Source organism: Lepisosteus platostomus, chromosome 7 (assembly GCF_059453375.1).
Source record: "Lepisosteus platostomus isolate fLepPlt1 chromosome 7, fLepPlt1.hap1, whole genome shotgun sequence".
In the NCBI taxonomy this organism is placed as follows: Eukaryota; Metazoa; Chordata; class Actinopteri; order Semionotiformes; family Lepisosteidae; genus Lepisosteus; species Lepisosteus platostomus.
Window position 1 is genome coordinate 458,835 of NC_142617.1, and position 26,534 is coordinate 485,368.

Consider the following 26,534-nt stretch of genomic DNA (forward strand, 5'->3'; position numbering starts at 1 on the left):
CTCTGAGCTGAACATTTGAGCTGTTCAAATCTGCAGCCCCTGTTGTGAGGACAGTTCACCTGCCATCAAAGATGTTACTCACCTTAACACCTGGATTATGACATTTACAGAACTGGTGGGTGTTTTAGTTATTATTTTTAAAAGACTCAAGCTGAATTGGCACTGAAATGTGTGCCAGGCCTTTCTGGAGGATCTCTTCCCACCTAAAGCCCAGACACAGTGGGTGGGATGTGCCATCAGACTCTCAGATCTCTCCCACTGCATTACCAATCAGGCCCATGCTCTCAGAGCTGCACAGATGCCGCCTCATCCTAAAGCACAGTTTATCAGTCTGCCTATTCTCAGGCACATCTTCCATTCAACTACACTACACATTACAGCCAAAAGGTTCAATTTATCATGCTTCCCTCTTCAAATTCAAATTTGCAGTTACAGAAGCCAAGTGAATAATCTTACCCATGAATAGGAATATAATACAGACCAGAAATGCTTAAACCAGGGTTATTGCTTTTTACTGTCATACAATATAAATTCCATTACTGAATCTTTAACAATCTCTAACAAACAAAAGCATGATTTTGGATGACTATATATTAGTAAATTTAAATGAGACTTTGCATCTGCTTTCAATGTTGAATTCCTTAATTCCTATTCCTATCATTAATGTCGGCGTTACTGTCATCATAAATTCAAAGCAAGGGAGATACTAAAGATAGATGGAGCCCCCAGGCTGGACAGCCCACTGAGCAGTTGCAACGCTTGATAAGTCTGGATGTGCAGACAGGGGCTGTGGAAGAATACTATCAGAGACTGGCTTCCTTTTCCCGTTTCTATTGTTACTGGAAGAGCATTTTCTGTCCAATCAGCAAAAAAGGAGATACATTATTCAGACATCTGTAGAGAAATGTAAAATGTGTGTGTATCCTTCATGGTTCTGTACCAGAGATCCATTTCATTCAGTGTTGAATATAAAAAATAACCTGAGTCACAGCCATCAAAATCCAGAAAATTAAGCAATTAAATAACTTTCACTTAAAAATCTGTAATTGTTCTACTAGCCCGTCTGTACCAGAAACAGAAGATTTTCAAACTCCACGCACCTTATGAATCAAGTGTATGAAAAAACAAGATCACAGCTATTAAAGACATGGATTCAGCAACCTCAGGTTAAAAAAACGAGTAATGTTGAAACTGACACTGTGCAACAATCATTTTCCTTTGAGAGCACTGGGTGGAAAAGCTTCTCATCTACTAACAGCAAAATCTTTTGTCACAGGGTGTACCAATATGCCATTTGGATAATATCATTAATCTCACACAGGATTAGCCGATTCAGAAAATTTGCAAACTTGCAAAATGATCAGTATTTGACTTCCAAAAGCCTTCAAAAGTTGTAGTAACAAACGCATTGATTCTGACTTAAGTGTAATTATTGCATATTTATATTGAATCCAAAGCCTCTTAAAGCTAGGCATGGAATGTGCACTTAATCAAGGATTAACTACAAGGTTAAAAGTAATGTATTCTGATTTATTGAAAAGAAAACATTCTTAAAACATTCTCTAGGTGTAACCGGTACTATAATGTGCAGGGTTTGACCATGCGTATTTCCAGTGAGCTTCAGGAGCTAGAGTACCAGTGTGGGTTGAACCGTAAAGTAAAGTATTCTAGGGTTTACTGAGGTGAGAGCAGACTGCTTGACGAAAGGGGGAAAAAAAATCTTTCTTTGGTAAGAGGGTTCAAGCGCCTGAGGTGTGTAGCTTTTGGCGGGATTCTGCAACAAACAACCACACCAGCCGTGTGAGCATTTGATATAGAGCTCTCAATTAGAGACGCATATAAGAATGCATTTCCACACGGCTGTCAGAAAGGCCAAGGTTCACTGGTCACCACTAGAGGTATCACAACTACGAAAGTAAATTTTCCTCGCTGTGTCATTGAACAAGTTGCATTTTAGAAGAATGTGCTAAAACAGGTGAAAGGAATCTTATCATCCTGTTTTGCATTTCTATCATTCTTCCATAGGTCTGGAGTCATCCACGAAACCACCCCCCAAACACCCCCTTTAAGTACAGATATGCATTAGCATAAAGACGACATATCATCACAGATATTTATAAAGACTAATGCTGAATATAAGCACTAGCAAATGATTCCACTGATGGTGAAGTTATTGAGTGCTCCATCAAGCATTCCTTTTGCCACCTGTAAGTCCTGGCCCCGTGCTCACCTTTGTAGTGTCATCATGTGACCGCTGGTACCGCTTCCAGCGACACCCGTAGATCCCCGTCAGGCATGACAAACACAGCTGCCTCTCATACACCTGCAGGGGTTGGTGCTTGACCATGCTCCTTCTGTCACTGCCCACTAGCAGGCCATGAGGAACTGGGAACCCTAGAAGGGACAGAGAACACCAGAGGACCATCAGACACGAGGCCAGACAGCAGGGTGTCCACTCAAAAGAAACCTCCGTCATGAAAAATAAAACCATCAAAAATGCCTTTGGTGTAAATCTGTTTTTTCAGTGCTCTCCTGCTACATGATCCACATTGCTTTATAAGACAAGAAAAAATAGCATTCATGAAGAAAACTGTTGTTGAGACACATTGGTAACAACTTTAAGAAAATATTAAACTGTACTTCTGTTCCGTCAGTAGTTCAAGTAGGGAGCTGCATCAGTGTGCGTCGGCTGCAGAGGAACAAGTAAAGGTTTATTCCTGCTGAAGAGAGAAGAAACAACTTGTCGGCTGTGGAGCCTTCTTCAGTTATCAGGCTACACAGCCAAAACGTTCTTTCTTTTGTTCTCTTTTCAGCAGGAATAAACCTTTACTTGTTCCCTTATGTTCCTTAGCAAGATTTGATCAACCGTTACACCATTTTAGAAGTGATTTCTGATAACTGCAAAATACAGAGTAAAGTTACACTAGAAACTTTCCCAAGTGCCACTCACTGAGCAAAGACAGATAAATTCATAATTTCCCCAGAGCTTGCAAAATGCTGATTGTATCAGTTGAGACTCTGATCTTCACCATGACTGACAAAGATGTTACCATTTCAAATTATTCCATACATCTCCATGTCCACAGCGTTAGACTGTCTCTCTCCAGAGCACAGCTGCAATATTGCTTCTCCTCCCTGGAGGACAGAAATACAATTTGCAGAAAAGCAATAAATGTGTTAAAGCCTGAAACTGGTAAATAGTGCTTTTTAAAGGTATTTACCCCCTTGCAAGGGTGCCCCATGTTGCTGAATACAAAAGTACTTAGTTTTTAAAGTTTGTATGATGAGAGTGAAATGAGAGAGAAGCCATTAGGTTTATAGTGAGTCACACTGCTCACAATTACAGAACTTCAGCTAAGTGAAGACAGGTGGCCCAATATGGGGTGTACAATCCCAAAAATGGCATCCTGGCTCCAGGGTTTCACGCAGGTTTCTCCCGACTACCCAAGCAGAAGCAGGACAAGCCTGGAGAACTACAAATTCTGAAAGTAAACACAGTACACAGTAAATCCTGTGCTGCTCATGAGGTGCTGTAGAACAGGCAGAAATGAGGAGTGCCGACACTATGACAGAAAACCTCCCAAATACTTAACATTCTGAATCGTGCTCGAGCCCTAAAGAATTCCAGTCCACACACTGCAGAGGGAGAGAGCGCCTTCAGAGCTCCTACCCACTGGCATATTTCACTCCCTCATTACCACCTCGAGGACAGTCTTCACTTCCAGTGTCTTTAATCAGACAAAGCCAACTCTCCCAGGACACCAGTATTATTACTGACCTTCACAATAATCAGCTCCACAGTTTTCTATAGTGGAAAGGATCCATAGAAGTGGAAGATTTTAGGGTTTAGCCTGACAATTGGTTATTAAACAGAAAACAAAAGAGGTCAGATAAGGACTGAATGCTCTTAATGGGGTGATGTAACTAATGGCGTACCACAGGGATCTGTATTAGAACCACTACCCTACTTAAATTTGAGCTAGATTCCTGTGTAGTTAATAAGCTACTGAAGTTCGCACATTAAACAAAATTATGAGGGCCAGCAAACAATAGAAGTGCTGATTCGTAATGTCGAGTTGAGAGTTAATTATATTATCAAGTCAGTTTTATGGGTATAACCCCAGTGCCCTCTGTCAGAGCCCGGGACATGAGTTGACTGGAGTAATGGCATCTTTCTCCAACAACATCACAAGCTCTTCCGCACTCAGAAGGGTCGAGGAGTCTCTGCCACTCCAAAGGTGGAGGGAGCGCTGGCAGACTGAACCCCAGCTGTACTCAGCCAACTATGCACCGCCACCGGAGAAATTCCAGCCACACTCGAAACAACGACAGGAGCCAAGCTCCAACTGGCAATGTCTGAACCTGTGTTCTGAGAGAGCACCTTCATGCCACACTACAGTGGCTTTCATAGGTTTGCTGGGCATCTGTTCCAAAGTAGCTCTAGGCTATTCTCAGGAAATCATTATTTGCTTAACTTTACGTAAGAAACGTCTTTTACAGGCATTTAACTGTCAGCCTTGAACTGTTGCCAGGAAATCTCCCCACCAAGTCTGCTTGAAGCTTACATAGAGACGAGATGACTCACACTTCCGAAGCAAATATAAAGTGGAATCTGAAATTAAAAAGAAAAACAGCATAAAGCTATTTTTCCAACTAACAATGTATGTTATTTCTCACAGCTAACACAACAAAGAGTCTCCTCATATGTTTCTGTAAGAGGAGCCAATCGCATGCTGTCCGATGCATCCTTGCAAAGCTTGCTGCTCTGAAAAGGCAGCCTGATCCCCGTCACCCACCTGAGGCCGACGTCAAAGGGACGATGACTCAGTGGCTCCAGCTTCTCTTCAGAGTCACTGGATCACAGATGTCAAGGTCCATGACAGCATGTGTCCAGGGCCCGTACAAAGCAGTAAAAAAAATAATTGATAAGGAAGGCAAGGGGGCATGAGACCCACATCAGTAAAAACACTCAAGGGAAATACTTCATAGCCGTATACTGCTTATATAGCTGAGTGTTTAACATTCAGGAGTTCAAGTAAAAGGCAGTACAGTATTGGACTGGAGCCTTCCACGATCCCAGTTCTGCTTTGTCCTCTATATCCTTCCCTCTGTAAAGGTCATTTTCCAATTCTCTAGCAGCAGCAGTCGCTGCAAGGCCATTCTGAGGACAAGGCAAAAGAGCCTCAACTTGTGGTTAAAAGTTTTTCCACAGCTAATCAGCTTTAATAATGACACATCACTGCAGTGCTGATCACTAATCAGTGTACTTTGTTCCCCAATTTGTATTTAACCAATACGGAGAAGTTTTTGTTATGCGTTGCACAGCAAATAAATTGTCTGAAACTGAAAGGAACATCTACCTCTACATGCATTTACAATACACAAACGTAAATAGCAGTGCTACCAGAGGTTTCCAGATTGCAACTCTGTTCTGGCAAGAAACTAAATAAAACAAATCAATTGCATAAAATAATGGGTGTTATGAAGAAAAGTTATTCTATAAACCACTGCAAAGAGATTTACAGGTACTCAAGGTGCTCACTTTGTTCAACACTTATTTCCTTCTCCAGATATTCTAGGTGGATGCTGCACATTGGTGGAGGTGGAGGAGAGTCCTTATTACCCGTAAAAGCACTTTGAGTGGAGTGTCCAGAAATGCAAGATAAGTGTAAGCAATTATTACATTAGAGGTGGAAAATAGGTTTCTTGGAGTTGTTCCAGAATGTCCCACAAATTTTCAATTGGGTTTAGATCTGGTGACTAAGAAGCCCATGACGTTTGGATAACATCAGCGGCATGGTCAACAAACCATCATCACCCTGGAAAGCTCCCCTGATGTCAGGAAAGAAATGAAGATGATCACTCGGTACCATTAAGTAGCAATTAGCATTAACCTTGCAAACATGCCCCACATGTCAAGCTGTTGGAGTTCATGTGCACTCATCCATTTGTTGATAACACGGTGAAGGATGACTAACCTGATCATACCACATTTCTCTACTGACCATGCTCACCACCACTGGACTCAGAAAAGGTACATAAATAGATTCTGCACTGCAACCAGGCTATGGTAATCCTCTCTGTGGCATTCTTGGTGGACCATTTTTGATTATCCCGGCTGCTTGGATCTCAAGTAGAAATATGCTGTCAATTGAAATTTACAGCTGCTTGCCGTTTTAGCCTTAGACTTTGAATTAGTGCACAGATATCCTGAGCCTTGAATTTTTATGCTGACATCGCCCTAGACACCGTTGTGCTTGTGAAAAATCAGCAAATTGAGCTGTCTTGATTACTGAAACCACTGCCAAATGCACCTCAACAGTCACCCCACTTTCAAAGTCAGTGCAATCTCCTCTTGTAGTCATGTTGGCAGAAGCTACAGGCAACCAGGCCTGTCCAGTATTTTTATGCAGGACCCTAAGCATACTGGGGTGTTTTTTGTTTAATTCACACATGGACAAAATCCATTTCGCAGTACTCGCTTTCAACAGACTCGTCATCTCTATTGTACCCACACTTTTCCATTTTTTTGTCTGCTACTTGTTGTTCACGCGTGTTGCAAAAGAGAGAAGGCATGGAAAGGTTGCAAATAAAAGGAGGTTTAACAGCAAACCTAGCTGTATAGGAGCCTTCAAACTGGAAAAGTGAAGCAGAGGACGCATTGCTAAATAAGAAGTGACTAGCACGCACATGATATCACTTCAGAATCAGAAGAACACCTCAGTGACATTACCCACAATCCTGCCTGCATGCGCATCTGTGATCAAGCAGTGCTCTGTGCCACAGGGGACGATCTAAATAGCAGTCCTCCCCTGTGAGTCCAGAGGCCACCAGGGGGGCGTCGAAGAGCCGGCTGCCCATGATGTCTTGTCTGTGGAGACAGCAGGGCACAGGGCTGTGCTTCCTGTAATTAGTGTCAGTGCTGGGAAGAGGCAGGCTCTGTCCCATCGGGGCTCTCAGAAGCAGTCATTAGTCTCCCAGCGGGAGAGGACTCGTGCCAGCCTTCACAGGGGGCCGCCTTTCAGGACTGATGCGGTGGCAGCTGGGGAGGGGAAGACGGGTGGCGTGTGGTTTTGTTGTGAGCATCCAGGAAGGTCATAACTCGCACACACAAAAAAAGACAGCAATTCCTCTAACCTGTTCTCTCACCTGCCTTTGACAGTGCACTACACCTTAAAAGGGTTGATGCACATTTTTTGTTTTTACGTTTCAAGATTATTTTCCAAAAATTTAGAGAAGTATACCATGGAAAAGAAGGTGACCTTCCATTCAGCAGTCAAGAAACAACAAAAAAAAAATTACTATGTCACCCTTTGCAACAGTCAGTCCCAGAGCACTTTACAATACTATATATACTGTAGAGATTGTACTGTACAGCCCATCTGGTTCTGTGTGGAGATCAGTGCTCTGTATTTGCTTGTTTCTTTTACTAAGCATGTACATTTTTCTGAAGAGCTGTTTAGTACTGGTTTAGTATGTGCTAGAAGGCACAAGGTCATATTCTGTGATGTGGTTTGGTCTCTTCAGGAAAGGCAGATAAGTTTCACCTCCGAATTGGCTGGGATACATTTACTTTTGTACACCGATCACAACTACCCTCCAAAATTCAAATCATTGATCAACCATCTAATCAAATTATATTCTGGGCATCCTCACCAAGTATGTAAAGGCATTTAGCATTACAGGGTTCATCTGTGCTACAGCTACCCGAGCAGCAGTGTGGAATAGTGCTCAGGCTTCTGGACTCCTGGAGACTTCTGGAGCTTCTCCAGGAAAGTACCCAGCTGTGTAAATCGCCTTGGATAAAAGCATAGACCAAATATATTAACAAGTGTACACAGCCCTTTATAGGAGACGTGCTCCCTTCAGCTATATTAGAAACAGGCTATTACGTTTCACACTCTGTGGGCTTGAGCCCTTTATTTCATAATGCTCAATATATACAAAAAAAACCAACAAGATGCCATTTTAGAGAGGGATCTTTTTCGACAACATCATGAAGCTCCCACAGGGACTTGAAACAGTCATCTGCATCAGTGATAGGAATGGTTTTCCATTAGGTCAATTAAGACCACAACGCTATAGATTTCTGTAGTAATGAAGCAATAGGTTGGTCAAGAATAAGTGGCCTTTTGAATATTGTATGGGTTTGGGGACAAGGGCTCAATGACACTGGTAGAAGCCTATCCCTATTGCTCACTGGTCATTTCTAACAGTCTTTTAACGGTACCAAATATCTTGCATTCTCAATGTTAGTTAATTTATACAGCCCTTGAAATACATCTTTAAACATTTTCACATTTTAGATATTTTTTGGTAGTTAAGAAGTCACATGCTAAGCATTTGTTCATTCAAAGGTAAGGTAAACTTTAATTATGGGGGTATGAGGGGGAAATTATATTCAGATTACATCTGCTCAACACTGAGATGCATTAAACAGAATCAAACAAGACGTACTGTACCTAAACCAGTTATCTTTTAAAAGCTTGCAGTACTTAAGTTTGAACTAATTACAGAATGATTCATGTGCCCATTCAAGGTCAATCTGGTCATTACAACCCTCAAGCTACACCTGCCTCACGGTAGACTTGCCTCACGTCAAACTTGACTAAGCACTGCGAAGACCTTGCCGACCACCAGAATCAGACCACATTACTGGTCAGTAAGTGATGACCAGCTACGCCTGCCATCTGAGGGATGGCTCCTTTTAACTATACAGTATAGGCTAGTGAAACAGATCATAAACAACTCAGTCAGACAGGTGGGCAGATGGTCAAAGCTAGAAAAAAAAATATCTCTAATTTAGACTGCTGGGCATGAATGACGTTCATTTTGTTACATAGTATAGAGCCTTAGCCTTGAACACACAAAACATAAGCCTTTCTTTCCCCACTTGTCACTGTCATTAAATAGCCACCTTGAGATCTGAGAAGTCCATCACAAATTTAACATTACACAGGTATTCACAGATTTTCAGAGAACAGAGGATTCCCTTCAAGAGCCCAGCAGAGGGGCTGTAATAAAGAGAGGAAGGGAGACCAAGTCAATTGTCCGTCAGCCAAAACTGCCCTAGGGTCAGGGCACATTTTGGGACGTACAGTTTCCATACAGCATCATTGACTCATCACCATGTTTCATATTAATGAGCCGTTACAGGGAATGTCAGCAGTCTAAAAAATAACAGGGTACTGAATCAGCTGCCCACCCACCTTTCACATCTACACCCTCACACAACAATTTTCCTCAAAACACACAAAGGCTGCCTGTGCAGAATGAACAATCCTGTCTCCACTCACACTCACAACGCTGATGAAGACAGGACCTCTTGAAATCTAAGCCCTACGAGAAGAGTCAGTTTCAAATTCAAATTCATCAACCTCATAATAACCTTTATCAGTAGGCAATGTGTGTATGCAAAGTTGGAAAAAGTTTATGCACAATGATCTAGCATTATTGCATTGTTTTCCTCAGGATATCTGAAATTTAAACTCATTAAAAAAACATTTCTGCCACATTAATTCCTGTATTAGTCACACACTGAAACAGGCTCTCCTGATTGCTGAAACCAGAAAAGTTAATTGCAAAACACAGCAGTTGTGCCAAACAGAGTCTCAGCCAGAAATACCATCAGATAAGGTGTAAACGCCTTGGCTACGATGACCTCATTTGAAGGTTGTCAGGGAAGACTGAACATGCTAAAACAAGCAGGAGAGTATCTGCTGAACACACCAGCACCTTCCCACACAAGGCCAGGCTTGACACACAAAGCCCTTTTCTATCCTTTCAAAAGGTCCACAAACGCAGAGAGGACACCACAACCCTTCCCATAGCAGCAGGAGGGGTGGCCATCACTCATGGCTAGCTCCAGAACACCAGCTGAGAGCTCCACTCCCTGAAGGACGGGAATAACTCAAGCACTGCTTTTAAACTTTTCCAAAAGTGGCTCATTTATACTTTATTTTTTGCTTCAATTAAATTCCACCTTTTACAATCCTGTCTGGCAGGCGAAAACTTTCGAGAAACCTTTGTAAATTACCTCTACCACACACACACACCTTGAAAAGCAGTGAAAAGTGAAAAGTGTAACTGTTCCTGGTACCATGACTCATGAAGGACCACCAGAGGCTATTTCACGCCACTGGTGCCATGAAAGTCCCAGTCCAGTCCTAATGCAATACAGACCCAGCAGCTCACTGGGCACAAGATGGTTTTTACCTGTAATTGACAACACTTCATTGCTTATGACTCATTTTCATTTTAAGATTATTGAAGCTATAGTCAAGCCTTCAAGCTCAAAGACCTACAACAACTGCCCCCACTGGGAACAAGACCACAGATCTGTTGCACCTGTTTGAAGAAGAGGGAATAACCAATGACTGGAAAAGTGCCCATCGATAGAAATGCAACCACAACTGAACAAAAGTAATTCTAGATCAATAGATCTGTTACATGTAAGGTTATTAAAATTAGAACTAGAGCATCATCAAATTGATAGAATTCTTAGGGATAGTTAGTTTCAGGTGAACCAGATCATGCCAAGTTAAATTTCGCAAACAAGCCACAGCAATAAAGGACACAAAGATATGGTACAAATAAAGGATGAATGCTCAAACTGGGTGGGTGTAATTAGTGGAATATCACAGGGATTTGGATTAGGACCACTGCTCTATTTTAGATTAGCATTTAGACACTGAAGTAGTAAAGCAGGGATTAGAAGACCCTACAGAAGCTACAAAGGAAACTCAAGAAGGCTTACAAAAGACAAGGCTAGGCAAAATTGCAGGCAGCTTTAAGGTAGAGCAGTACATAATGTTACTCACAGGTAGCAAAAGGCTAGACATGAGAAACGCTTTTTTCATTGCTGGGAAGCAATAAATAGGCTAAAATACAGAACATGTAACCAAAGGCTGATTTACAGATGATTTTAAAAGCCAAAATGTACACATGTACAATGCAAATAATGAAGTAGTAAGGTAATTTTCTTATTGAAACCAATAACGCTCTTGAGGTATTTGATGTACTTGAAAACCCAGCCACTTTGTAACTGAATCTAGTTCGATTTCCCAATGCAGGTTATGACATATACATTCTTCAGTTGCTAGGATAATTAAGAAAGACGGGAAAATGAGTTCCATCATTATTATTAATGTCTAGAAAACATGGACTGCATTATGTAAAATCTTTAAAAATATATACACACACACACTAGCAGTGGCTGAGGATATTTGGTCAAACAACTAACAAACGTACTACTCCTTATTTTTTAAAGATTTCACTTGGCACCATTTTCCTTCTCTGAAGGTAAAAACACTTTCTCTGCAACTTTTGGAGTTTGAAATAACTCTCATTCTGCTGTCTCATTTCCTACAGCAAAAAAAAAGGCAGGATGCAAAAAGAGCCAGCAGCCCTGGGAAGTGAACAGTTTCTCTTTGGGATCAAAGGCCTCAGGACTGATCCCTAGGGAGCCAGTCTGTGCCCATGACCTGCGGCCAGGCCCACAGCGACCCTGCAAATCTCACAGGATTCGAAATATTCACATTTAAGAACGCACAGCAAGCCAGGCTGAAAAGGAAATTAACCTTAACCTTGTGGAGCACTTCCTTTCCACAGATCAGGTTTTACCAAGCTGTGAAACTGGGGCTGAACTTGAGCCAACTCATCAACCAGGTTTTAGCAGGATGGCTGCCATCACCTCAGGCCACATGCACAACTGACCACAGACCCTCAGACGTTTGTCTCAAATACACAAGTTCATAACAAAAAAAAACAGAATTCTGGATAATTTAATACCACTGGATTTTTCAAAACGTCATACAAAACACACATTTCTCATATCTTTAAAAAAGAAATCCGGGTGTATGTTTGCATAGTTTCTCATCGTGCCACATTTAATAACGCGTCCCTTCACCATGTCATATAACCTAATGCTGACTTTCCAACACCCCCACACCACACTGGAAATCAAAGTTTATGCTTCACAAGGAATCCTTCCCTTCCCCTTGCAGTTCACAGCAGCTCAGCCAGCACAGAGATCAGACCCCATGCCCAAGGCAGGAATGATGGGCTGGCACAGGGGTCTCTTACCATGGAAGCCCACAGGGTTAAGGGGTCGCCCCTCAATCACCAAGTCCTGAACACCTAAAACAGATTGCTTTGATCACTGAAGCAGGTCGATTTCTTCACTAAGGATAATCAGAAACAAAAATCTAAAAAAAACCTGAAGGACCTTAGCTGATATTCTTCAGAACATTAATAGGATCAATTCAGTGAAGTGGCCAAAACTCCCACATGATCAGCAATTTTCTATGGAACTGGATTTCAGGATGACCTACAAGACCTGTGCAGACCTTTTCAGGCACACACCTCCATTAGGAGCCTCGTTAACACTGCAGGAGGAAGAGCAAACGAGGATTTGAAACCAAGTGGCCTCATGAAAAGGAGTTTGAGAAAGGCTACAGCTCCATGTACATTAAAGCCTTCCAGCCCCACTATCGAACATGCAGGTAAGATCAGGTTTGGGTCTAAATACAGGGGAATTGATGAGACACCACATGACCTGTTCAAATAACACTGGATCACATAAAACCTCCTGACGGCAGCAATTTCCTGTGGATGATCCAGGCGCCTAATGTAGTTTCTTGACCTTGCAATGTATATTATCTGAAATCAGATTGATTACCTTTCATCACCCTTTGAGAGGCAAAAGGGCAACAGATTACTGCCACCGCATGTATGAATTAAAACAGCATCTCCCTCTACAGAACGTTAAAGGTGCAGAAGAAAACCATCGGATTTACTTTACGACGTACTAAAGAGGATTTCAGCAGTTGCTGCCGAGCGTCATGTTTCATCTCGCCATGCGTGACAAATCTTATACAACTGGTTCACTACTGTCCAAATATAACTCGATACAGAAAATGTACATCCTTGAATGAGTCAGGGGATGTTTGTTTCCATAACACAGAAGACATTTTCAATAAAAATATGCAAGACAATGAAAAATAACAACTTGGCTTTGGAGAGCTTCATTAAATAAAAACGCTTGAGTTTTAAGTGTCCATTCGGTGTCCAGTTAGGGATGCCTGCTATCGTTATTGTCCAAGCACCACAACTCAGAGATGTATATATACAGCACTGATCTAACATTTACAAAAACTTGCTTCAGCCACCGATGAATACAGACAGACACCAGCAAATGTATTTAGGAACAGGACAAACAAGAAAGGATAATTAAAAGTTACATCATATAATCCTGATTACACTAAAAATAAACTTGCTTTGTTCCTGTACAGCTGGGGAAATAAACTGAACGCCAGAACTCCAAGTGAAGAAAGACAAAGAAAGCACCTCAGTCACACTGGGGTGTTATTTTCCTAAATATGTTTTTCCCTTACTGCCAGACCCAAAAAGGGGACTTCCTCTTAAACAAGTCATGAAAGTAAAAAGGTAACTCACATGCAGAGATTGGGATTTTAACAATGTGAACACCAACAAATGAACCAATTCATGCAAATCTCTAAAACAATGTAACAGAGCAATTCTCTGTTACAAGTTATAGCCTTAAATTCCACTTTAATGAATTACTACTTAACTTAATTTCTTTGACATCTAAAGAATTTGATAAAAAAGAGGTTAGGAGTATCAGCAATAAAGCAATAGAAGATAAGCCCACAGCTTGCTCTCAAGAAACAAATACATCTTTCACAAAGCGACCAGCCCAGCACTTGAACAAACAGAAAGGCGGGCCAGGAGCAGGCTTTGGCACCTAGGAAAGCTGCACTTCCTTTAGTGCCTTAGGTTAAAGTTTATTTGCCACGCTTCGTATTTCTCATCTGAGCTATCCAGTAACTCTCTTCTCCGAATAACATTCTAAAGATAACACATGCGCAAATAGGATGTAGATTCCCAATTCAGTTTCATCTTCAGAAATCTGATACATTAACACAACCATTAACAGCAGACTCGTCAGCGCCTTCAGAGCAGTTCACTCTGACAAGAGGCTTCAGAACGTATTCCAAGCAGGACTGCTGAATGCTCAAATAGTCAGAAAAGATCAGAAAGGTGCACAGCGCTAGTACAATTCCTTTTACACCCATTGTAATGACATTAATTTTGCGACAATCTTAACTATTGTGAATTACATCCACGCAAGAACACTCAAGCTATCAAGGAAACATACAGTATTGGAGGAATGAAAGCTTGCAAAGCATCAAAAAATAAGTGCATTACTTAAGGTTTTTATAACACAAAGCAGTCTTTACAAGTAGTATACAGTGAACAATAAATCATTTTGTTGACAAAAGAGCCAAAGGATTCTGTTTGTGTCAGTATTTGTCTCTTTAGTTTTGATATTTAAAAAAACCTTTGTGTGAGCCAACACACCGCCTTGAAGAGGTTTTCAATTAACTTTATAATACTGCAGTGGCCACACTACTCGCACAAACATGACAAGACTAACAGACTGTTGTAGTAAAAACAGACTGTCCAGTTTAAGACTTCAGACCATAGAGACCCACACTGTGCAAATGAGGTCAGAGCATGAGCCACTGACCCCATGGACACAGGGACACCCCCACTAACCACAGTACATTGTGCCAACGAGCTACACGTTCACTCAAACTACACACATTCATGGACGATACCGTTCCCTGTGGGCATTCACATCCATATCACGCACACTTCAGGAAAACCCCAACATGAAAACCAGCCTTTAAACACAAGGGGTCACATCTCCATCACCAAATCCCTTAGACAGCAGAGAATGAAGGCAAATGTCTCCCCATTCATTGGCAAAGCACTTAGCTCAGTCTCCAAGAGGCAAGAGAAACATCGCAGTAACTGCACAAAAGGAGCTGGCAGGGCCCTTGCTTCTCCAGAGCACAGCATTTCAGTGCCTGTGTACATCCTACAAGGGGACTGCAGGTGGCCACATAGGTGCCAAGCCACATCAGAAACACCAGCTGTGTTTGTGTGTGCTAAAGATCTCGTCCGTTTCCAAGACAGCACCTCGACAATTTAGGCCTTCCAATCCAACACCATGCACAGCGAAGGGAAAAAGCTACAGTGACCGAAAACTGCCAGAGTGAAACTCTTATTTTTTGTTGTACAGTCACGGAAGTGGAATGCAAATTGATTTTTATTTACAGGAAAAAAAAATCCCCTCCAGAACAGCTCACTCTTGACGGAAAGCTGGAATTAGTCCTAAGGAGCCATATCTCCAGGAGGACACTTGGTGGGGGGAGGGGGGGGGTAGTCAGGGTTCAGATAGTCATGTGATAAAGTCATAGCACTATACATCTCAGCAGGCTGTGAGGAATTAAATCAGACAATATCAGTTCTAGCACTTTGACTTTGTTTCCAAGAGAGTCAGTCTCCAATGAGGTTACAGATTTTCATTTTTATTTAACACCGACTAAACATCAGACAGGAATTTTGACTAGTTAAGTAAACAATTAGCTGTATTAAGGACCTAAGAGCACATGCTTGAAAATTTAATCTGTTTTACAAGTATCAACTGAGTTTTTAAAAGAACCAGCATTTAGATAATGCAGAGAGAGTACGCAAGCTAATTATTTCCCAAATTGGTCTGCAAAAGAACACCAAGTCCACATCCAACATTGTGACCACAGGAATCAGAGAGCGCCTCCGAAGAGGCAAGCAGAGACACAGAAGACAGGCTTGTCTACAGGACAGGGCCATGCTGTACTGACAGTTCAGCACAGAACCATGGTCAAAATCACAGGAACTAAAGGAAAACAATCTTAGTGAAGAACATTCACATGTGTTTAGTGTCAACGATATCACCAGATAAGAAATATTTCCTCATTTTGTGTTTTTCCAGGAGACTACAACAGCTTGAAACTACAGTACCATACAAGAGCTTTGTTCTTGATCTGCAGACCCTATTTTGCTTTGCCAAAAATTGTCATACAGTAAGCTTTATGTATTCTAGTCAGATTCAAGTTTTTGGGTCAATTTCCAAAAAGAATCCAGCTTCATTTTCACAATTGTTCATCTTCCTGTTGCCTATCAACCTATACACAAGCAAATTCATCTTCAGTTCAACTGCATAATCACATTTAAGAGTGTGATGATGTACAGTAAGGACTCAAAACAATGTGATTTGTGGAGAAGAGAACTTGGTGCACCATCCTGTTGGCTGAACTACAAATAACCCAGACAAGAAAAATGAGCCATGTGGAGGAATGAAGCTAAGGAGAGAGTGGAACAGGTCACAGAATAAAACAAAATCAAGTCAGAAATAAAGGCTGTTGTAGCTTCTAGAAACCATGAACTTTACAGTCTCCATAACTTCAGCCCACAACCTGGTGGGAGCAACTGTTTTCCTGCAACAATGCGTCAGCAGCAGGGAGCTTTCTAATAACAAGCAGAACCTACATGCATGACTACAGAAGGCAGTAATGCCAGTTTCGAAAAGCAGCCAATTTCGGTCCTGCAGTAAATAAAGCGCTTTGATATACAAGAGTGAAGAGCTTTACAAACAGCAGCCCACAGCCACCAAGACCTTTGCTTGTGGATCACAGAACCCTGCTTGTGAATGGCCTGTGAGCCATTGAATCCTTTTTTTAGCTCAGCAAGGGTGTAATCTCCCAGTAACCCTGTCTTGGATGACCACTGGGTGTGGTAAGATGTTTCCAATACTCCCAACAAGCTGCTAGTTCCTCCTCCATCTATAAGAAACATTTCTGGATCATTTCCCAAATTCATATATTTAAAGGATTCTTTTGGCTGAACTTACTTTAAAACATACATCAGATCTCCTATAGAAGGTTTCCGATAGCAGATAGCTGCACTAGGAGAAAGATATGTCCCATAACAAAGTATAAAATAGGTGCATTCTCTGGAATTTAATGATACGTGTGTTTTAAGAAGACATTGATTTAATGTACAGATAGGCAATCATTTATTGAACTTTTAGCTTAGTGGTATACATATTCTGTTGCTATGGTGAACATTCACATTAAGAGCTCTTTTCAGGACAGCAGTTGTAGTCAGCAGGGTGTACTTAGCTCAGGCCTGCCATCACAGGGCTGGACAGCTGTGACACTGGAGGTAAAAACTGGATCACTGACAGACGAAGCTCTTTCCCCCTCCCCAGGCTACAAGGGCTACAGACATCTCAGGAAATCCAAGGTGAACTTAAAGGGACAGAGTGCTGCACTATATATGTTAAATATTGACTTCATTTGCCTTTCCCCCCCACCAAAGCAGAGTCCACATTGGACTCTGTCCACTGTGTAGTTCAGGAGTCCACAACTACCAAAATGCAGGTAGTTCTGAAGCAATCAAAGCCACAGTATGTTACTTGCAACATCAGCAAAGAGCAACAGACAGATGCTTTGTAGATTCTGATATTTCAGCAGAGCTGCACAGGCAGATGAAGACATCAAGCCTGGGCTCAACACAGCGTCGGTAATATTTAATCGCAAGAGGGGAAGAAACAAAATGTCACTTTTTCAGTGTCATTAGGAGTTTATTTTAACGTAAGGATTTTAAAAATATACATTTTCTAATGCCTGTGGAATTTAAATAAATAAATCTCAGCGACATTACAAATGAACACGGACGTTTGCTCTCCTTTAACGGAACAAAACATGAGGCTTCTAGTGGCACAGGAGCTGTAACAATGGGAAGATGCAGTGTACTAAACTCAGGATAAGTGGGTCAGGTGCCAGAAAAACGTTTTCCTCTAATTTCTCATAAACAAGCAGGGTGCAGTCTCTCAGGTAGTGCTGCTACCTGCTCATATACGGAGATAGAATTCAGAGAAAAATACCCTAGTCAGCAGAGAGCTCTGCGTCTCACGTGCGTACTGGACGGTGGACACATGAGAAAACTGATAGGACTGTAATAGTGATAAATTCAGCAGCACTACGGTTCCATTTAATGAAGCTTCATCTAAGAGATTCACAATCCGTGGTGGGTATACACAAGTTAACACTGTCAACCTGCACAGTGTCTGCAGAATACATGAACGTGGCTCCTTCAAGAACGAAAATGCATGTTAATATGCTCATTAATGAAATCTAAAGGAGTTCAGTGCTCTGAAAATGGAAATCTCCGCTATCACCAAGAAAAGGTAAAAGAACAGCACATTTACTGAAACAACCTACCACAGTTCACCACATACCTTGCAATCCTTAGTATTTTTATTGTTGAATTAAATGTGATAACCCATTTACAAAGGCATAGAAGCAACAAGGAAAACCTCACTCTTCTCTGAAAGGAGAGCAAGTTGGAGCTGTCCACTATAAAAACCAAACTCACATTTCAGTTCTTAGCTGAGCTCTGAGGAACATCTGCAAATGGTTTTGCAATCTGATTTTTGCAGTTTAAAAACTTTACATAATGCGTTTTGGTGGTCATAGAGTACTGAAGGGGCTCGAGTCAAACCCAGACTGACAGCGAAGCCCACATGACACTGTAGATACATGTGGGGCTGGCAGTGGTGTGAGCAGGCAAGGGCAGAGTAACACACTAAGCTCATTCCCTCTCTCTCTCTCACCTACAAGCTGTAAACCCCTGCCTCCCCCTCTCTGCTGGGTCTCCAAACTGGGCTGCCTGCGTTTAGCAGGCCAGCACACAGCAGATTAATCTGGATTTGCAAATGATACCTGCATCCAAGCTGACAGCAGTACAACCCAGGAAAGAGCAGGTCCACCATCTGTTGCAAATGGAATCCAGTTTTAATGAAAATATTATGTAAAATAAATCAACAGCTTCAGCAAGGAGATATACAAATCCCTTCACAGATCTGCTATTCGCACATCTGTTTTCTGATGATGATGCATCATACCTGCACCTGAAGTCTCATTTAGGGTTTATTCCCCAAGCATAAAAATCTTTCTGTCTATTAAACCGAGGTTGTATTTGTACTCTGTTGTGTACAGAACACATAAACAGGAGGTGGCACAGTCAGTCAAACATTGGGAGGACTATGCAGAGCAGCTATTAAGCCTAGGCTGCATGTCTCCGTGAGGAAAACCCAGATGTCCACAGCGTGCTTCACTATAAAGGAGCTGGAGCAGCTCATCCACAGTTGAGGACCAAAGTGAGCAGTTATTGTTATGGGAAAGGTTCACCCAAGGCATTCCAGAGACAAATTTATCAGTGTCTGAGAACTCCGAAACGGTACAAATCTTTTTTTCGATATTCTTGAGTAGATCACTGGCGCCTCTCCAAAAATCATCTCAACCAGTTTAATTAGCGTGACTCTCCAGCAGCCCACTGCTACTTGGCAAATGGTGGAATACCAAGCATGACAGAAATTCCCATGACTGCACAACAGCACACAAACATTTCGGACCATTAACACAGACATGATTAAGTCAAAGATAAAGCTCTTTTTCTAATGCTTTAGACAGGTGATTTGCACGATAAAGCCTCTATATATAGTGTATTTTTAGATTACTGGTACCAAAGTCTTTCTTCCAAAAATAGCTGATAGAATAGTATTATTAAATAAGAAGAATGAAGTACACTTCAAGTCAAGTGACAATTATATTCCTTTTGATGTGGGAGGAGCCTAAACTACACTGTTGCATAGGCAACATGCTAGATACCTCAACAGTAAATACAAATAACAACAACTAAAGCACAAGAACAAGCTAAAGAAATCAGACGCCAAAATTCCCTTCACCATGAGCTTAAAGAGGTGCAACAAGGGCAGACAGTGGGAGACACTGAATGAAGCGAGAGGTAGCCCCTGTCCGTTACTGTGCTGTAAACAGCAACCTCACATTTACTTGCAGATGTTGAGAGACTGATTTACAAAGCCAACACAAAAACAAGTCAGCAAAGGAGACAAAATGGTGCCAAAGGGCTTCTGGAGATATTTGGAAGATTTCTAAGTGATAATTAAAAGCAGCAGGACACTTCTTTGAAAAGGAGGGCCAACAGGAATGCCAAAAGGCACAGAAACTGAAAGCTGCAGGGCCAGCACATGGTTATATGCTGTAGCACCTTTTTGCACTGAGCTCGCCACGGCACATTAAAAAACAAGCAAGTACAGTTTTAGAGACGTAAAAATGTATTTCCAGCCTTCGACTTCTTAGGGCTGTTAAAACTATTTTAAACTGTATTTTTGAAGTGAACCACGATGGATAAAAACTACAGGAATGACTCGGTCATCAGTTTCCTGCACGTCTCCACCCATAACGCTGAAGTGATGCAATAGATTGGGAAGATCGCAGGAGTTGTGCAGCTCAGCAGAAGCCCGGAGATCGGAGACCCTGCTGCCTGGGGCGCCACCTCACCCCCGTGATGGTCACCCCTCAAGAAAGACGGAAGAATAGAAAAAGAGACTGATGCATTGCCCAACTCTTTCTCCATCAAGAAGAACTGAAAAAAATCCAAATCCCCGAAACGAGACAAAATTTGGATAGTAGCGGCTTAAACTGCATTCCGACACTGTAAATTCCTTATTGCACAGTCACATTTATAATGTAGGCAAACTGCTACACTTGGAAAGATTTAAAACTAATAAGATAAGGGAACAGATACCGGAGGTGAATGTACAGAGCAGGCTACTGCCACATTAGATCTGCTAATCCACCATTATCCATGCGGGGCTACAGCACACTGGACTGCCTGCCAGGAGCTGTGCAGTCCATGACCTGGACCAAACATGACCATTCTGAGCTCAGATTTTGGCTGAACAGGAAAACTGAAATATTCACTATTATATTCACTATTTCCAGGTGATTGCAGGCAGTGTTGTTGTATCAAGCATCACTTAACAGCATGCGGACCCTCTGTAAAGCAATTTGCTTTTCAAAATTCAGAATGTTCAGGTTTTTGCCCAATGACTTGATGAGCAGTGAAATGGTCTTTTAAGACTTAACATGGACTGCTAGTCCACTTTCCTTTAGTTCATTCCTCGAGCTCTTACTGGAGCTTCTCTGGTGAAGCAGCATTTTGTTTTTTGTGGCATTAGCTGTTCCAATTATCTCATCACAGAAGAGCTTAAAGCCAAGACAAAGGTGTGTCAGCTCTGGCTCTGGCATATGTTGAAAACAAAATTAACACCAGCACTGTCCGCAGCCTCACAGAGACCTGTCTACTGCCCAGTTAAAGTACACTCCCAGCACTTTAAAAACAGATATTCTTGATATAGGAGTGCTTTTCCATACACTGCATACCAGGGAGCAGTCTCCGTCACACTGGTCCGAAGGATCTCCCACAATATTAACCACTATTCCTCACAGGCCAATGGCAGAACTGCTCTATCACTCCACAGAAACTGCTACTACGTGGACTGCTAAAAGCCATAATTGCAGGCTGAGTGAAAATCACATGCGATAATTATAGTGATGTTTGCTTTCAGCAGAGACAGCTGACAAAGGTATCTATGGCGTACAATGCAAAACATCCTCTACTACTTCAAAAGCGTCAAGGGACAGGAGGCTGCATCGATGTTGTGAAATAACAGGTTGTTAGCAGGTGGTACCAATATGACCCAAACCAGACAAGCCGGGGGTCCTGGAATGACAAACTGATAGGTGCAGAGAGAAGTTGTGACTCTTCTGCATCATGATCCAATAGTGCTCTGATCCATCCCGCAGGCAAGGGAACAGCATCTCTACTGTCCCCTCCCATCCACACTGATCAGGACATCAGGTAAGTGTCGTGAATCTTCAGAGCTAATTATAAAATCAACCGACAGAGTCAGCAGCCTTGTGATACAAGCAGGAGGCAGGAGGCTGTGCATTTAGGACAGAAATCAGATGGTACTTTAACCACAATGCTCTGCATTGCTGCAACAAACTGCCCAGTCATGCTGTAGCCGAACCTCTGTGGGCGAGAGCCTCAGACCAAAGAGCTAGGAGAAACTGAGCAAGTAGAGGGCAACGGCGTACAGTTTGCAACCTCTGCTGTTCTTATTACCACACCGCAAGAAATCTAGAGTCTTTCCGTTTTGTAATCAGCTGATCTCCACTAGCATTTCCCCGGAACCAGCTCCCCAATTCTAACTGGTTTATTCAGAAATTATTGCGAAGAGATTTGCTGAACTCAGCGCAGGGGATGGGTGGTACTCCTGTTTCAGAGTGGGTATAGGCTCACTGCTGGAAGACAAAAGAGATTCCAGACAAAAACCAAGCCGAACCAAGTAGTCTGGCAGCACATTCGAGAAACAGCTGGATGAAACCCTGGCATCTTTTAGCCACAAACATTCAAACGGGCAGGATGGGCCAAATGGCCTACACTCCTTCGGAAGTGTTCTTGTGTTCTTAGCAGAGGCCAAGAAAAAAAATGAATAGTGAATACAACAGCAGATGATGAAATTCAACCATATTTCAACAAAGTTTCATGCAATTTTGTCATTTTACATAAGAACACGTCACTTCTTTTCTGAACTGGGAAGCCGGCCTAGGGCTCGTGCAGCTCTGCTTCTTTATTTCCTGTGGCCCCCTACCAGCTTGTGCAGGCTGGCCAGCGGGCTCTTTGTCCACTCATTCTGAATACAACAGAGATCTTGGCATGTTTTCATTGCTCATTACAGTGCTCACAAGGGGAAAAGAAGGAAGCTCCTTATTTCTGGCTGAGGGGGGCAAGATTCCTGTGGGACAGGCATTATTAACGGGCTGCTTCTCCCCCTCACTTGCTCATAGATGCCAATTAAGAAAATACCAAGCTATGCAACTCCCGCTAAAATAAATCTATACGGTTTCCCTAGCAACACCTCATTGTATGGGATACAAATACACTTAGCCAATCTTACTTCATGTCTGCCAGGAGGAACTTTCCAGCTTAAAAGTGCCACAAATCTATGGAGCAGCATTCTCCTCCGGGGGAAATCACACCTCTAAAAACCACTCATGAAGAGGAAATGGACTGGAGATGGAAATAAATTACATTTTAAGTCCTAAACTCTTTGGAATCCACATCACCTAAAACAAGTGTCCAATAATGCTGTTCACAATGCCCATCTCAATAACTGTTGAGCTGATAGGATTTTTATCCACTGGGGAAATGAGCACAATTGATACAGACTTACTGAATAAAACTATTAAAGGCCGGCTTGTTGGTATTACAGCGCAATAAGCAAAATCCTATCAGCTTTTCCACTGCACCAGAAGTGTTAGATGCACCGAGTTCCACAAACTGCTTTGGAGCCACATGCATGGTCATGTCAGGCACAGAAGCCAAAGCAAACCCTGTCCGACAGCTTCCACACTGACAACGCCGTTCATGTCCAGCGAGCAGGTGACCCTCCAGCCAGTCTCAAACCCCCTACACAGCTGTCCTTCTGCGTCTCTTCAGCACAGCTCTCTTCTAACCACAAATCGGAAACAAATACTCTTACAGATATGAAAACGGCACAACGAGAGTTGCGTTTAGAGAGAATAAGTGTAACAATACAGCAGAGAATCAACACTGAAATTTTTAGAATTGTGAAAACCTACAGGTCTAAGACTCACTATGAGAGATCAAGAGCATGAAATAATGGAGGCAGTGTTCTACTCACAAAGCAGGTGGACTACAGGCATGCATTCAAATTTCCACCCATCAGTTCTCGAGACAGGCAATTAGAGCCATGTCCTCCTAAGCACAAACTAGAGAATGCAAATGCTGCCCATCACCTGTGACTACACAAAGTGATCAGGACTTCTACCCGTGACGCAACACACACACTGAAACCATTAAGACCCATTTTATAAACTGACAGTGCGCCCTTTTAAAGATCCGGGAGAATGGCAATTCTGGGATAGAAAGAAAATCCAGCCAAGACTGCTGTCGGACCCAGAGTTTCTATGGGTTTACACCCTCCCAAAGCCTCAACACCATGGCCCCCTGACCTAAAATAGACCTAATCCGCTGCTACCAACGTACATTGTCAACTTCTGACTTCTAGTTGGATGAACTGGCTTTGGCGAGCCTACAAATGAGACAAGACCTGTCAGTGACCCAGCAAGAGCAGATGTGAAGCTTGTAACACCTTGTCTAACCTATGAAGACGCAGAAGGTCCTTATGGACCACAGGTTTGGCGAGACGGGTCGGGGGAAAAAAACCCAGAGCCTCCTTATCCAATTCCTACAGTGTCCTATGTATCGCTGTAGAGCACCCTATAGGTTATTGCATTAGGATTCGGAATGATCATGACAAACCACGTGCATTACCGTAAACCAAAGGTCTTAAAGCATAAACAAGGGCGCAACGGGGTGCCGTCATTCCCTGATGTAATCTCCGTAATTCAATATGATTTCAGAAATTGTCAGTAAGCGCAGACGTCTCCGGAAAGTTTGTGTTCTTCTTAATAAGGCAATTTACATAACAGTGACCATAGAAAAGTACATTAAATGTTCACTGATTTCATTCAGTTTTAATTCGACCCAATGGGTTTGCGAAATCGGTTTAATTCCCTAGGTGTGCAGCGTACGGAGGTCAGCTCTCCAGCACACAAACTCGTGTGGCAACAGGGAACGAGTCCTGGGGTTGCCCTTGCCGTGTCCGAGTCCTGGGTGTAGTAAACAAGCGGTTTTAAAGCACTACTTCCCAACAACAACGAAGTACAAAGACATCTGCAAATAATTGATAAGCTCTAAATAAATAACTAATTCAACTGTCCAAATGAAGAGTGATGTCAGAGCTCTTTATTCTAAGCCTTCCTGAGCTGCCAGGCGCAGCAGCAGGATTTGTGAGGAGACTGTGTGAAAGGCAAATACAGAGACATGAATTTAACAGAAACACTTACCTTCGGTATCAAACGGGTATCAATCAATTTCTCCCACAGGTGCAGAAGCCTTGGAGTTTCTTAATATCCCAACAAAGCCTGACCATTCGCTTCAGTCGATAAAGCCGGAGTCATTCAAGTTCTCAGGCAAAAAATGTAATTTAGGATGGCTTTTACTGCCAAAATAATGTCGGCTTTGTTCCCGACATTCAGAGCATTATTATGATTGTAAAAAAATAAAATAAACAAGGACACGAACCCACAATGATTTCGCCTGCAAAGAATTCTCACATTGCCCCCGTTTGCAGTGAAAACAGCGCTTTCATCAGGGCTGAACTACAAGCACACAGCCCGCAGAGAGCCGATCGCGTAAATCTGCCTGCTGGCTGGCTTGGGGGCGGAACGCTGCCCTCAGCTCCCCGCCTTCTATTATTAAACCGGCCGGGATTTTAAAGTGAGAGCGCAACTGTTTCTCCCACTGGGAAAGTTGCCTTTTTATTTTCCTAAAAGCAAACTGTAAGTAAAAACCGTATTCTATGAACCCCCCCCCCAAAAAAAATATGTTTGTGCAGTATCTGTGTAGTGACTTTTATTTACGCGGATATGTTGGTATTATTGTTAGTAAAATATTGAATGCTGCGTAATTATAAAGCCGGCGGTCACTTGCACAGGAAAATTAACGAAAGGCAACATAAACCTAGTTCTGGAGAGCCACAATCCCGTAACAGGTCACGCCCAATCACCCATTTCAGAAGACTGGGGACACTTGTAAGTGATCAATTAAGAAGGTGATGTGCTCAATTATCGGAACACGAAAGTTAGATGTCTGTTCCAAATCACATTTACTTGACGAATCATTATAATTCAGTTAAAGTCCTGCGATAGCATGTAATCCATGAGCCAAGGCTGGCTAACCGTGCGATAAGATCTGAGATTTGAGGTTTGAGATAAGATCTCATTCTCACCTGCTTCATGCCTAATTTCCTCTCTGCTACCCTACCGCTGCATAGCCAGAAGACTTGCGCCCATTAGCGTCACTCACTATCAGGTGCACAGCTTGCAACACGCTGAACTTGGGCCAATTAACACAATTTGTAGGCAACACAATTACAATACGAGTGGCCAGCGCCGGTCTTCTCATAGGTTGGTGTCGTAGTCGGCCTTTAACCTTTAACAATCGGTGAGCAAACGTGTCAGTTATAGAAAAGGGTGGTTTGATTCACTGCGCTGTCTAGAGACTTTCTGGATCGAGGAGCAGTGCGATCTGAAATCCTGAAGCCTGTGTTTCGGTGAGCAGGTCTTCAGGCTGAGCTCCGCTGGCCGCACACTCCTGCGTTACTCTGGGGTCTTCCACGGATCCCTCCTGTTGGAAGTTGCGCTCGAAGTCAAGGTGGAGCAGGAATAAACACGCTTGACATGTTCAGGTTTAAATGAAGAGGCTATATATATATTGTAGAATTTGACATTGTGGGGCTATCTACACCTTCTTGGTTTCCACTAACACACACTCACCCGTGGGAATAACACGCAAGAGATAATACACACACCTTCTCTGAACCCGCGAGTTCAGCCTCTTGAGAACAAACTTCTGGTTTCGCTCGGCTGACGGTTTGTTATCACAGGCACTCTCAATAAAAAGACTGGAGCTGCTCTATTAATTATTGGCTCAATCAAAAACGCAGCGCTGTATCAGGTATAGTAGAACTCTATTAATAAAGCAGGACTTTGTCATTCATACGGGAAAGCTGAAGGCTAATTCATTTTTCTTGTATATTAATAATTTACGCTGACTTCCTTTTTAGTCACGTTTCTATGAGTGTCACTGATCTCAGCGCTACT

General features: G+C 42.4%; 1 protein-coding gene across 4 annotated transcripts in view; it reads right to left on the bottom strand.

Annotated features, from left to right (window-relative positions):
• LOC148657706 (glycerophosphodiester phosphodiesterase 2-like) overlaps window positions 1-25,680 on the bottom strand; it is a 64,547-nt gene extending 38,867 nt beyond the window's left edge. The window contains exons 1-2 of one of the 4 annotated variants that reach the window (XM_088638340.1): window positions 25,661-25,680; window positions 2,231-2,394 (exon numbers count right to left, since the gene is read on the bottom strand). In XM_088638340.1, the coding sequence (XP_088494466.1) occupies window positions 2,231-2,347 (117 nt within the window). In that variant the 5' untranslated portion in view covers window positions 2,348-2,394; window positions 25,661-25,680. Of the gene's footprint in view, window positions 1-2,230; window positions 2,395-24,716; window positions 25,087-25,660 lie in introns of those variants that run through there. The other 3 variants (XM_088638338.1, XM_088638341.1, XM_088638343.1) reach the window with 3 other exon arrangements.
• Between the last annotated feature and the right edge of the window lie 854 nt (window positions 25,681-26,534).